This window comes from Dama dama, chromosome 29, assembly GCF_033118175.1.
Source record: "Dama dama isolate Ldn47 chromosome 29, ASM3311817v1, whole genome shotgun sequence".
Classification (NCBI taxonomy): domain Eukaryota; kingdom Metazoa; phylum Chordata; class Mammalia; order Artiodactyla; family Cervidae; genus Dama; species Dama dama.
Window position 1 is genome coordinate 47,098,882 of NC_083709.1, and position 13,657 is coordinate 47,112,538.

The 13,657-nt window shown below is 37.2% G+C and overlaps 1 protein-coding gene across 6 annotated transcripts in view; it reads right to left on the minus strand.

Annotated features, from left to right (window-relative positions):
- Positions 1–372: 372 nt before the first annotated feature.
- CD274 (CD274 molecule) overlaps positions 373–13,657 on the minus strand; it is a 29,606-nt gene continuing 16,321 nt past the window's right edge. For 3 of the 6 annotated variants that reach the window (XM_061132243.1, XM_061132244.1, XM_061132241.1), the window contains one exon: positions 12,863–13,448. In XM_061132243.1, coding sequence (XP_060988226.1) covers positions 13,360–13,448 — 89 coding nt within the window. In that variant the 3' untranslated portion in view covers positions 12,863–13,359. The other 3 variants (XR_009691061.1, XR_009691062.1, XM_061132242.1) reach the window with 3 other exon arrangements.

The window sequence follows — 13,657 nt, forward strand, 5'->3', positions numbered from 1 at the left end:
AAGAGTCGGACACGACTGAGCGACTTCACTTCTTATAGTGCCGATATGTTATATCAGAAGAATAGAGCAAAGATGTTAGCCATGCCAGAATAGGAAGAGTCTATACCCTATTCCACGGCAAGCCTCAAAAATTCAGTTTGAAGATAGGAAAGAACAGCAAAATTTCCTGGGAATTGTCTGGTAGGGTAATAGAGTATTTGGTGACATAGGAAGGCACGTGATCTTACAAGGAGTTACAACAACACTTTTCAAAAGTGGCTGTTTTCCATGCCCTTATAGTTCCTTGAAAAGTCAAATGGACCCCTAATTAAAATTTGGTTCACATTGAGACACATGAAAATGGTATGAAAAAGTTTATTACTTACATAATTGAGGCCTCTAAGGAGTACAGTACAGTCAGTCTCTCATGCAGGTCTGAAAGGGCTTGAAAAGGCAAAAAAAGGAGATGGGTTTTTTTTCTTTTTTAAATCATCTTTACAGGATAGAGCTGGAGTGGGGGTTCATTTGCAAGAAGAGGCTTGCATGGTTTGAATCTCTCACCTGTGCCAAAGGAGGGCAACCCAGGTCTCCTTATCAGCTTGACTAAATGTGGGGCACCAGAGGAAAAGGGAGAAGCGTAGCTTAAATCTGTCAACAGTCAGACATAAAAAAAAAAATGGAGTCAGACTTCTTATCACACATACCAGCCCACCCCATACCATTATCACCATTTAAACTATGCATCGATCAAAACTGAAAATACATATAAAGAATGCATGCATACTGAGTCACTTCAGTTGTGTCCGACTCTTTGCGACCCTATGGGCTGTAGCCTGCCAGGCTCCTCTGTCCCTGAGATTCTTCAGGCAAGAATACTGGAGTGGGTTGCTGTGCCTTCCTCCAGGGAATCTTTCCGACCCAGGGATCAAACCCTCATCTCAAATTTCCTGCATTGTTAAGTGGGCTCTTTACCACCAGCACCACCTGGGAAGCAAGAAACTATGTAATAATCCTATCCCACAAAGACATTCATAGCTAACAACTTAGCAGATAGTTCTGCATCCATAATTCTCAAACCTGGGTTCATACTGGAATCACCTTACAAGCATAAAAATATTATTGATACTTTTATCTCATCTCCAGAAAGTCTGACTGAATTGAGTATTGGTAATTGAATTTTTATAAAAAATAGTACTAAACATAAAGCAAAAAAATTGATGATTTGCACTATGTAAAATTAAGAATGTTTGTTCATCCAAAGGACCCACTAAGAGAGGGAATAGAAAACCCACAGAATGGAAGAAGGTATATTTAATTCATATGTCTGACATATCTAGAATGTGTTAAGATTTCCTACAATATCAGTAAGATAGACAACCTAATAGAAAAGTAGACAAAAACACTGGAAAAGACACTTCATAGAAGTTTACTGCCAGGTGGCCAACAGACATATGAAAAGGAGGTCAACTCTATCAGTCAACAAAGCAATGTGAATTAAAACCATAAAGTAATACCTCTACGAATCCATTTCTTTTAAGAATGAAAGAAACAGAAAATATCAAATGTTGCTGAGAATGTGGAGCAACTGGAATTCCCATACACTGATGTTTAGGAATGCAAATTAGTACACTTTTCAGTAATTTCTACACTAAGCCCCAGAAATTCCCATACACTGATGTTTAGGAATGCAAATTGGTACACCTCCCAGTAATTTCTACACTATGCCCCAGAAATTCTACTCTTAGGTATATATCAATGATTCAGCAATTGTACGATTGTACAATCATATCTGAACAGATATGAATTTAAAGATTCACTGAAAGACCCATACTAGAATATCTATAGTAGTGCTAGTCAGATTATCCCCCATTGCCTGGTAAAACAAAAATATATGGGCTAACAAACCTCAGGCTGCTTCTGGAATTGTTCAACCCAGCAGGTATCACTATACTGTACCGCTCCAACAGTATTAAACTTTGAAACCTCAATTAGCATGACTCAGTCACTTACTTGGGTGTAATATAGTGCAGAGTTTAAGAGCACAGGCTCTGAAGGCAAACTCTTTACATTCTAGCAGCATGCCTTTGGCTAAGTTACCTAAACTTTCTGTTCCTCAATCTCTTCATCTGTAAAGAGAAGATAATAGTACTTTCCTCACAGGGTTTTTAGGAAGATTAAATGAATTAACACACATAAAGCACTCACAACATTGCCCAGTGTGTAGTAAATACTAAAAAACAAAACATCTCCCAAACAAAAAAACTTAATACCAGGTATTAACTCTCCTCCATGTGTTTTCTAGTACTGTGATAATGTACTAGAACACATGGAACTATCAACACAAAAATACTGTATTTGGATTACAGTCACTGAGGTACCAAAATATATGAATTAACTAACAGTAGTTTGATAAAATATAACTCAGGTGGTAGAGGGTATAAAGGTTGAGTTCAAAGCACTTAAATTATTTTCTGGTGATTCAATGGTTTGTGTTCTTATTTCTAACAAACTCTTACTTGTGTCTTTTGGTTTGTTTTGTTTTTGAAAGAAGAGGAGCTATGTCCATAACTAATGATGGTATGTTTCAATCTTCATGTTCTTAAGGCAGCTTGGATATCTGGGTCACAGCTGTATTCTCCATAATGTCTAGAGGATACAGTAGGTACACAGCCAATGTTCAATAAAGAGGAAATATTGTTTATGGTGTATTCATTTCTGTGTAGTTAGAAACAAGCTGGGTCATTGTTTTGCTATGTTTTCAGTTTGACTGAAAAATAGACAAATATTTAACCTGAGGTGTAAAAAGAGGAATTGCTTTCCACTGTAAAGCTGTTTGTTCTGAAACTAGCAAAGAATGAAGCATCCTTCTTTAAAAACAAACAAAACATGGTTTATTAAAATAAACATTTACTAAATTTCCCCTAAATAAGTTTTAAGTTATCCTATGTAACTAACTTCTGCTTTATCATTTATCAACATGCTCATCATTTATCAACATGAAGGGCCTAGATGAATCAAAAAAGAATGTCAGAATTTTGAATGTGCAAACTAAAAAAGAAAAGGAATTCTAGTTAATTTTGATCTTATGAAAGATTCAAAGATGATAGGCTACCTACTTAGTCCTTTAACTTGACACAATTTAAATTCAGTTGTTTTGACTTTTAAGATAGAAAAATTAAACACTTCAGTTTTCAATTTTTTATTTTTAAAAATAAATACAATTTTAATAGTAAACTCTTTTAATTAAAAAAAAAATAGTTTAAGTCATCCATAACAATAACAGTTTGACTAGATTCTTAGCCCTTGAACCTGAAAATAATAAACCATTTCTTGACATCAATAATATCAACACACAAACTGTAGACTTTCTAAGCACCAGGCACAGTACTAAGTACTTTAGGTATGCTGCCTCATTTAGTCCTAGCCCCATTTTAGTCAAAAGAAAATAGGTTCAGTGAAGTTAAAAAACATTGCCATGGTCATAGAGTTAAAAAGACTAGAACTTGGGTCTGGATGACTCCAGGTGTTTAAAAGCATTCTCTCACTCTTCCCAAATACACTTCATCTCTCAATACAGCTTTTTTTTTTTTTCTTTCATAGTCACTTGAAGTGAAGCAACTTCAATAGAGCTTGTGGTAAGTATAAACATTTGTTTGTTGCTTTTGTCTTTTGCAGGTTTTTGTATTTTTTTCTCCTAGATACCCAAATCATTTTAATCAAGTTTTTAAGTCTCCAAACACCTTCATGTCCTAGGAAGGGACCATTCTATTGTTGCTAAATCATCTGTGTCCAGAAAGGAAGAGAGATGATTGACAGATGAAGGCTGCTCTTGGTCATTTGCTGAGACTAGTATTAGTTTTTCTATTACTCGGTCCTGACACAGCGTTTTCTTTAGTTCTCACAACAAAAAAGTTCTTCTAATCAGTTTCAGTTATGTAAATTTTGTTGTCTATTGAGGAACTTCTCCATGAGCTCTCTTTTGATTTTTCACCACTGCAGAGCATTTTAGGCGAAAACAGCTTTTTGTGCCTTGTCAAAGGCTGGATGCTTGATGTCAGGTTAGACAGCCAAAGTTTCTCATGCAGAAGCCAAGATGCTGAAAGGGGAAGCCTAGGTCTGGGAATTTTGATAGTCACCAATAGCCCCAAAAATGCTGATCAAAGCTACACTTTGCAGTTTGCAAAAACTTGACTAGTGCTAAACTCAGTTTTCCAACTGGATAAATATAAGTTGGGGTCGTTCTTGCAAGCTTTCCCAAAGTACAAATATTTTAGTTAGCTCATACCTATGGAAGCATGTCTATGGCTCTTGTCTATGGCTCTATAAACAATGGGTTGATTTGGCCTACTCATTCTTTATAAAGTGTCCTTTATTACCTTGAGGATCCAGACCCACAGCTACTTAATGAGAGCCCATAAATAAACTGATCAGTCTTCCACATACTAGAGGCTGTGCTGGCAGTGAGGCCAGGTAAAAACAGGGAAAATTACATGAAAGAAAGTAATTCAGTAAAATTGGGCTCGAGTATGGACTGAAATCCAGTGGTGGTTGAATTCAGTTGTTCAAACTCCCTTACCTCTGATGCTTATATTTAGCCTTATACATTAATGAGAGTTATCATTTCTTAAAAGTACATGAAAGTCCCTGAAAGGCAAATAATCGAGCTCAGACTTTTAAAATTATAATTATTTGGAATAAGTAATCATTTAATTCAAAAGGTTATGCCATAAAATTCTCGCCACTATAAACCCAATATGCCCCTTCAAAGGCAACCAGTTTTGGATGCATCCTTTCAGATATGTATTTTTGCATGTACAAGGAAATATGTATCTATATTTTTTCCTTTCAAAAATGCAAAAATTTTATCTGAAAGGATGCATAGTGTACATAATATACAAATTAAGTGTACATAGTATACATAAGGTACTAAGTACTTATTGTGAAAAGTGCTCATAGTATACACAGTGTATACATAATTTATATAATGTACAAAGTGGAGCATATCATACTCTTTTAAACCTTTTTTACTTAATAAATGTATCTTGGAGATTTGTTTCATGCCAGTGCAGGAAGAACTTCCTTATTCGTTGATATGGCTGTCTAATATAGTATTCTGTTGTTTGGATGTGCCACCACACTTATTTAACAAGTTCCCTATTGATGGACATTTGGGTTGTTTCCAGTGTTTTGCTATTAGAAAGAAAGCTGCAATAAATAGCCTTATGCATATGTCATTTTGCACATATGAGCATGTAACTGTAGGGTAAATTTCTGCAAGCAGAATTTCTGGGTCATTTATAATTTGATAGATATTGCCAAATTATGTTTTTCAGGGGTTGTGTCATGTAAGGGATTGCAGATTTTCTTTGTTAGATTTCTCCTGTATGAAAAGAAACTGCTTTCCACATGGTTACTCTCTGAAAGTTTGTGGTCCCCACCATTGATACATGTTAAAATTCTAACCCCCAAAGATGATGATATTAGGATGATGGGGCCACTGGGAGGTGCTTAGGTTATGAGGATAGAGCTCTCATGAATGGGATTTGGTGTTTTTACAAAAGAGATCTCACAGAGATTGCTTGCCCCTTCCATCATGTGAAGACACAGCGAGAAAGTGCCATCTATGAACTAGGAAGAGGGTCTTGGGCAGAACACAACCAGGCTGGTACCTTAATCTTGGACTTCCCAGTCTCCAAATGATGAGAAATAAACTCTGTTTATAAGCCACCAAATCTGTGGTATTTTGTTATAGCAGCTCAAGAGGACTAAGACACACATCATCAGAACTAGGCATCTGGGGGGTTCAAGGCGGGGGATTATGTATACTTATGGCCGATTCACGTTGTTGTATGGCAGAAACCAACACAATATTGCCAAGTAATTATCCTCCAATTAAAACAAATAAAGAAGTAGGCATCTTCTCTATTCTCCAGGGTCCAAGTTGAATCTGGCTTACTTGGTGAAGGTTTTCTAGCCCTTACTATTTCTTCCCTCCTTTACTTCACAGCATTTGCTGTCCTCTCTTCTGTCTTGAGACATTTTTTAAAGTCTTATCTTCTCTCTTATTGTTTAATTCTTCCTAAATTTATATACTGTCTCCTCAGACTGTAAGCTTCATGAGAGCACGAGTCATGTTAAATATCTTTGATTCCCCCATAATACCATGTAAACACTTGGCATGTAGAAGAAGTCTGAAGAGTTAGTCACCCACTGAGAAGCTTGTAGTAGAGCTGTGGGAAATGGGAGTGGAATTTACATATCAAAGTGGTACTTTCTAGGTCTCAGCTTTGGCATGGGCTTGGGAAGGAAAACTGACCCTCAGATGCCCAAGAGGGAGGCAGGAAATACACAGAGAAAAATAAGATTAATATGTTGAGATATAACACAATCCTGCCAGAAGAACTTATTCTGGTAAACCATTTATTTCTTATGTTGAGAATTTTCCTGTCCCAAAATGTAGGCATTGGAAAGCTGTCCTAATTCAGTTCTGTTACCATTGTAGTCATCCTCAGGGTTCTCAAAGTGTTGAATGTAGCAGTGTGTGATTCTTTGACTGGTCTCCAGCCAAGAGACGCTGCAAGTGTAGAAACTGGATGCATCTTCACCTCCTTTTACCTCCCCTTCAACCAGGATGATGATGATGCTCGGGCCCCAGCCTTGCAGTGGGTGTCTCTTCTTACCATTTTTGACCTCCTTTCCCTCTCTGGATCATTCCTTGGTTTCCCATCTGGACTGAAAAGCTCTGATGAGGAACTGAATCCTGGGGTTGTGGGTGAGATTTCACTCTACACTCTAGGCTGCTTCCCATCTCCCCAGCCTGTCTCCCTTCTTGGTGAGATAGTATAAGCCACTCTCATTTTCTACAAAAAGAGATATCCTAGAGAGGGCACATCGACTGGGAAGTGGAGATCGGTGATCTGTTTACTGATAATATTTACTTGAGTGCAAACAGATATTCAGAACTTCCTGTCCATCCAACTGCATTGTTATATTATAGAATCATCACTCAGATCACAAATTGATGGAAAACAGTCAAAATACGATAGTTTCACAACAGTAAGAAACTGAGAAGTATATATCTTAGCCAATGTTCCACAACTTACTCTCCATTAAAAATTAATGTTACAGTTTTATATATATATAACATTTGAATGACCATTATATTTTTCTCTCGAGGAAAAATAATTAAGTAAATAATCAGCAAGAATTATAATACAAACTCTTTAAAAAAAAAAAAACCTTCCCATAATATCACTGCAATTATGTATTTTTATTATGTATTTTTGGCTGCGCTGGATCTTCATTGCTGCATGTGGGTTTTCTCTAGTTGCAGCAAGCTGGGGCTACTCTTTGTTGAGGTGCTCAGGCTTCTCACTGCAGTAACCTCTCTTGTTGAGGAGCACGGGCTCTAGACGCATGGGCTTCAGGAGTTGCAGCACACAATCTCAGCAGGTGTAGCACACGGGCTTAGTTGCTCCACAGCACATGGAATCTTCCTGGAGCAGCGATCAAACTCATGTCCCCTGCATTGGCAGACAGATTCTTATCCACTGTACCACCAGGGAATTCCAATTTTGCCTTATGAACACTCCAGTTTTTCTTAACTTTCCTGATTTGGGAGCTTTCCAGGTAAATGTGGTGCACTTTTGTGGCACACCTCATCACCAGGCCATGACATTAAATGAGATAATGTGTGTAATCCTAGGGCCTGACACAGAATACATGCTCAATAAATAGTAATTATCATAATTATTTTATTTTCTTGGGCTCCAAAAACACTGTGGATGGGGACTGCAAACATGATATTGAAAGACACCTGCTCCTTGCGAGAAAAGCTATGACAAATGTAGACAGTGTATCAAAAAGCAGAGCTATCACTTTGCTGAGAAAGGTCCATATAGTCAAAGCTACTGTTTTTCCAGTAGTCATGTACAGATGTGAGAGTTGGACCATAAAGAAGGCTGAGCACCGAAGAATTGGTGCTTTTGAACTGTGGTGCTGGAGAAGACTCTTAAGAGTTCCTTGGACTGCAAGGAGATCCAACCAGTGACTCCTAAAGGAAATCAGTCCTGAATATTCATTGGAAGGACTGATGCTAAAGCTGAAACTCCACTACTTTGGCCACCTGATGCGAACAGCCAACTCATTGTAAAAGACACTGATGCTGGTAGAGATGGAGGGTAGAAGGAGAAGGGAGCAACAAAGGATGAGATGGTTGGATGGCATCATCGACTCAATGGACATGAGTCTGAGAAAACTCTGGGAGACAGTGAAGGACAGGGAGGCCTGGCGTGCTGCAGTTCATGGGGTCGCAAAGAGTCGGACACGACTGAGCAACTGAATGATAACTGCTTCAATCTGGTTAAAATTTAACCTCTTAAAAATATTTATTTATTTATTTATCTGGTTGCACCAAGTCTTTGTTGCAGCACGCAGGATCTTTGGTGGCAGCATGCAAACCCTTAATTGTAGCATATGGGATCTAGCTCTCTGATCAGGGATTGAACCCAGGCCCCCTACATTGAGAGCACAGAGTCTCAGCCAGTAGATCACCAGGAAAGGCCCTAATCTCTTTTAAAATACAGATAATTCTGAAAATATTTAAATTACAATAGGAAAAAATTGGTTTGTAATATTAATTTCCTTGAAACTTAGGGGTGGAGCTGGAATAGGGAAAAATTATAAAAATGAAATGTAGCTATCTTCACAAATTTGGTTAGGTATATGTATAGTGGAAAAGTTAATTCTGAATTCTAAGTTTTTAAAATAGTAGTAATCTATCTGTTTCTAAAATACTTAGATAAAAATATATTTGGTCCACTTGTGGTGGACAGTCACATGCTTATAAACGGGATTGGAGTAAAAGCTTAATGAAAGCTCATGATCCATTTTCAGGCTAACTTCCAATGTCACAAAATTTCATCCAGATCCATGACCACCAAAGCCAGCCAGAAAGTCTGGTCAGAAAGGTGAAATATTCTGATGTCAGCTAAAGATTTTATTGTTTTCATTGCCCAGCAGTAGCATAAACATTATATCATCATTCTAAAAAGATACTGATGCTTGTTCTTTAGAATCATCTATAGTCTGTCATATATTCTTAGAAAAGTCATCATTATCTTTTAAGAATATCTGATTTAGAGAAATGATTAAAAGTCTCTTTAAGATTGATGACTATGTAAGTTAGCTGACACATTAAATCTTACTGTCTCACCCTGTGACAGGCCTTAATCCTCAACTTTGTTCTAGGTTTCTCACTTCCTTTTCAGAACCTGATGACTGAATAAATCCAGCTTCACATGCATGGGGTTGCATATCCATGTCTACTGATCTGAGAAGAGTACTCTTGTAAAGGAAAGTCCCTTCATTTCCCTATAGTTCTCTTGAAGATCACTTTTCTCTCATCTTCCTTCCTTCAGATCTTCACAATGGTAATCTGAACACTTTTCAAAGTGAACAGAGTGATTTGACTCTTTTCTTCATACTATTCTAAAGGAAGCCATCGAGTGAGAGAGGATGAAAATTTTCAATACATTCTTTAAAACACACTTTTGATATTTTTCATCATATGGGTTGCAAGAGTATACTGTGTAAACATAGAAGCTATGTTTACATAGCTATGAAAAACAGAACTAAGAACGTAACTGAAGATATTCCAAGTAACTGTCTCCATCGCAATGTTAAACTGAGAATATTTTTATAAAACATGTAGGAAACAAGAAAATTGATATGCGGATGAACTGAGTAACAAAATAAATAAGAATATTTTATTAAATTAATGCACATGTAAACAATGACAAATGCAGAATTAGATATCACCTCTGCCTATATCATTTACAATGAAACACAAGACAAAGGAATAAAGTGCCTTAGAAATCCAACACCACAATAAGGCATTAAGATTTAGGAATGGAGAGAACAGACTTCACATCTTGCTGAACCAAAATTCTTGCTTGTACTTCACACAAAAGATACTGTCACCCAAACAAGGGATATTGTGCAAATGAACATGTACAAAAAGATAACAGAAAAATTTCTACTGGAGATTCTGTTTCTTCAGCTTTGATATATGGCAAAGCAAAGAATATTTTCCTTGTCACTGATCCAGGTAAGTGAGGAAGGAAGAAATATTCCGGGATCTCCTAGAGGGCATCTGAACATTTGGAAAGCAATATCTTAGGAGACCTGTGTAGTGGTAAGACCTGGTTGGACTCAAGGGTTCAGACAGCTCACAGGCCTCACAAGCCTTTTCCGGCACAAATGAGGATCTAGGGTCAAGGTTCTTGACTGGAATTTCCAAAAAGAACACAATTTTTCAAGTGCAAAATCAAAGTCAAGTTTATACTCAAGAGAAAACAGAAAAAAAAAAAAAAACCCAAGTTCCAGACATGAATCTGTCATACAGACTTAGCAATAAAGTCATCCTTTAAGGCCAGGTTGACATGGTGCATTCTGGAAAATCCATTGTGAGAAACACATTCTCTCTTTGAGAAACAAAAAATAAACCAAATCCAAACACAGTCATAGAGCAAGGACTCGACAAAGGCTGGTTGTCTAAATGTAGTAACTATTTGGTATATACTACCGTGGGACCGTAGCCTGCCAGGCTTCTCTGTCCATGGAATTCTCCAGGGAAGAATACTGGAATGGGTTGCCCTGCCCTCTTCCAGGTGCTCTTCCCAACCTAGGGATTGAACCCACTTCTTTTCTCCCGTAAGATCAAACATGGGTTTGATTCTTGGGATGGGGAGATCCCCTGGAGAACAGCAGGGCAACTCACTCCAGTATTCTCGCCTGGAGCATTCCATGGACAGAGAAGCCTGGCAGCCTACAGTCCATAGGGTCACACAGGGATGCAACTGGTGACTTAGCATGCACACACAACTTCTAGGAGGCTATGGAAAAGATGACCTAGAACAAATAAGACAGTGCCCAGCCTCTGGGAACTTCACATTTGTTCTATCTACTACATAAGAAATAGTACATTAAATAAAAATAGCAAAGTGCACAGCAGATGCATAATGCATTACCGCTTATGTGGAAAAGAGCAAAAATCAAAAACATATACACATTTTACAAGTATTTTCACATATATCCACAGAATATCTTTAGAAGACAAATGAACAAAAGATAAGAGTGGTTGCTTCTGGAAAGGGAAACTAGATGAGTAGGAGGATGGAATGGAGACTTTTTAATGTCTCCTACTGGACTTTTTGAATTTCAAATTATGAAAAAGTATAAATTCAAAATTCAGTTGCATTTAAATAAAAAAAGAAAACTGCTATTAACAATACCAGGCCCTATATAAATAAGCATCAAATTTTATGGCAAAGCAAACCAATCAGGGGTAAATACAATGATAGAAAAGGATTTCAAGAGCCATTTTCCATGGTTTTAAAGAATACTGGCATCTCATAAACTGAAATCGCTTTGATTTTTAAAATATTTATGCTTTTCAATTGTCCAGGAACACACTGGCTGGCTACCCAGAGAATCCCCTCCTTTGGAAGCTTTCTAAATTTTCCTCCTCACAACATTTTTCTCCTCTTATACCTTGTGCTGTAATGGACCATATTGTAGCGATATATTTTCTTATTGATGCCCTTATTATACTATGAGCTCCTAGAGGGAAGTTTCCTTATCTTGCTCACATCTGTAGACTCTGCCTGGCACAGTGATTGACATGCTAGGGCACTTCCTAAATGTTCGCTGAATGAACATGTCTTAAAGCATAGCTGTAAATTATATTCTAAAGGACAGAAAGTAAAAAAGTGTCTTTATTAATTTTTTAATAATTAAAAAAGAGCATATATATATGTATAACTGAGTTATTTTGCTTAACAGCAGAGATTGGCACGACACTGTAAATCGACTATACCTCAATTTAAATAAATAAATAAATAAAAGGACAGGGGGTGACAGTTTTGGAAATCTGAGGTCTGCTATGTATTGCCTTGGTTAAGTTTCTTTACCTCTGCTCCCTCAGTTGTGAAATGGGTAGAATAAGAGTGCTTACCACTAGTGCTTACCACTATTGCTACAGGAATAAAATGAGTTTATGTGCACACATAGTTGTAAAGCTGATATTTAAGTGTAACAGATATTTTGGTAACATATCTTATTTTGAGGTCTGAGAATAAGATTATCCAAGACAATTGAAGTATCAGTGGGTTAAATAAGGTATTAAAAATATCTTATACAAACTAATGGTTTGTTCTCTATGATTCCTAAGTACTAACAGTTATAGAGGATAACAAGTACTTTACAAATACTACAAATACTACTTTACAAATACTACATTTTACTTGACACACGCAAGTCATTGAGCAGTAAATTTGGTCTGGTGAAAAAAATGTTAATTTCTACTACAGCATATCTTCAAAAGAAATCACTCACAACCACACTCACAGGACAAGACCCCACAGACTCAAAGTAAATAAAAATAAATCATACTCAAAACACTGTGGCAACCAGAAGACAAATCAAAGCACTGAGTAAAGGCAAAGGGCACTTCTGGAGGAACTGACCATTAAATCAGGGAATCTCAACCTGTTTTCCTAAGATGAGTGATGGATAATGTACATGGAGGTTCATCATTTAGAAGTGTCCTTTCTCCTTTTCACATGCATTGATGAGTCTTCCATCATTCAGAAGTACCAATGTTTCCTTCCACGGTACCTTTATTCCTTCTTCCTTTGTTCTCCTCTTCTTTCTCAGCTTCTGTCTTCAGAGCTTGGGCTTTTTAAGTTCTACATCATCTGTAGCCCCCTGGCCCACTGCATACCTCTGGTCTGATAAACCCAAACCACAGGCTGAGAATCCCTGTTTTAAGATCAGAAGTTTTAACACTGGATTACGTCTCCTCAAACTGTGTAGCTGGAAAGTGAAAATGAGAAACAAAAGAAATATTTGCTAGATGATATAATAAGCTTTCAACAAGACCAAGAAACATTATATTTATGCCCAATTCCCTTTACATGACAGACTGTAACCACCTACCATGGTTTGCCAGGACTGTCCTGGTTATGAAACTGAAAGACTCATGCTCTGAGAACACACTTACTTCTTGGCAAACTGGGATGGTCTGTCACCCTAAGAAGCTCCAAACAACACTCACTAATGAGCTTTACAACACAATTGAGTGCTATGGACTCCAGAGTGAAACACGCCTGAGCTTGTCCAGGGTGATTAGACTAACTTTAAACTTGGGCTTATTGTGAAGTTTGGTTTCAAATTACATAAGAAGAACCAGAAGCCTTAATACAGTTTTCTTCTTAGTTCAGTGATCTTGACTGGGCATGGTCTTTCTGGACTTCTACAAATGTAGACATTTGTGGTGAAATAGATTTAAGTGAACAGGTTAAGAGTTAGGTTCCATGGTCAGGTTAGCAGGCTCCAAAGCCTGATATTTGTCAAGGCTTGTGTTCTTGAGCAATTCATATCATCTTCTTGACTCTTTGCTTTCTCCACTATAAAACAGGAATAATCTAGTATTATCCTGGGATAATAAAAAATAAATCTTCTTTGATATTATGGAGAGAGAAGATTGAGGTATTGTACATGAAGCAGTACACACAGTGCCCTATATAAAGTTTTATCTATCTACCCATCCATTCATCTATCACCTATTCACATAAATCAACTTGGTCCCCTAATGCAGGGAGATGTTAGGATGCAA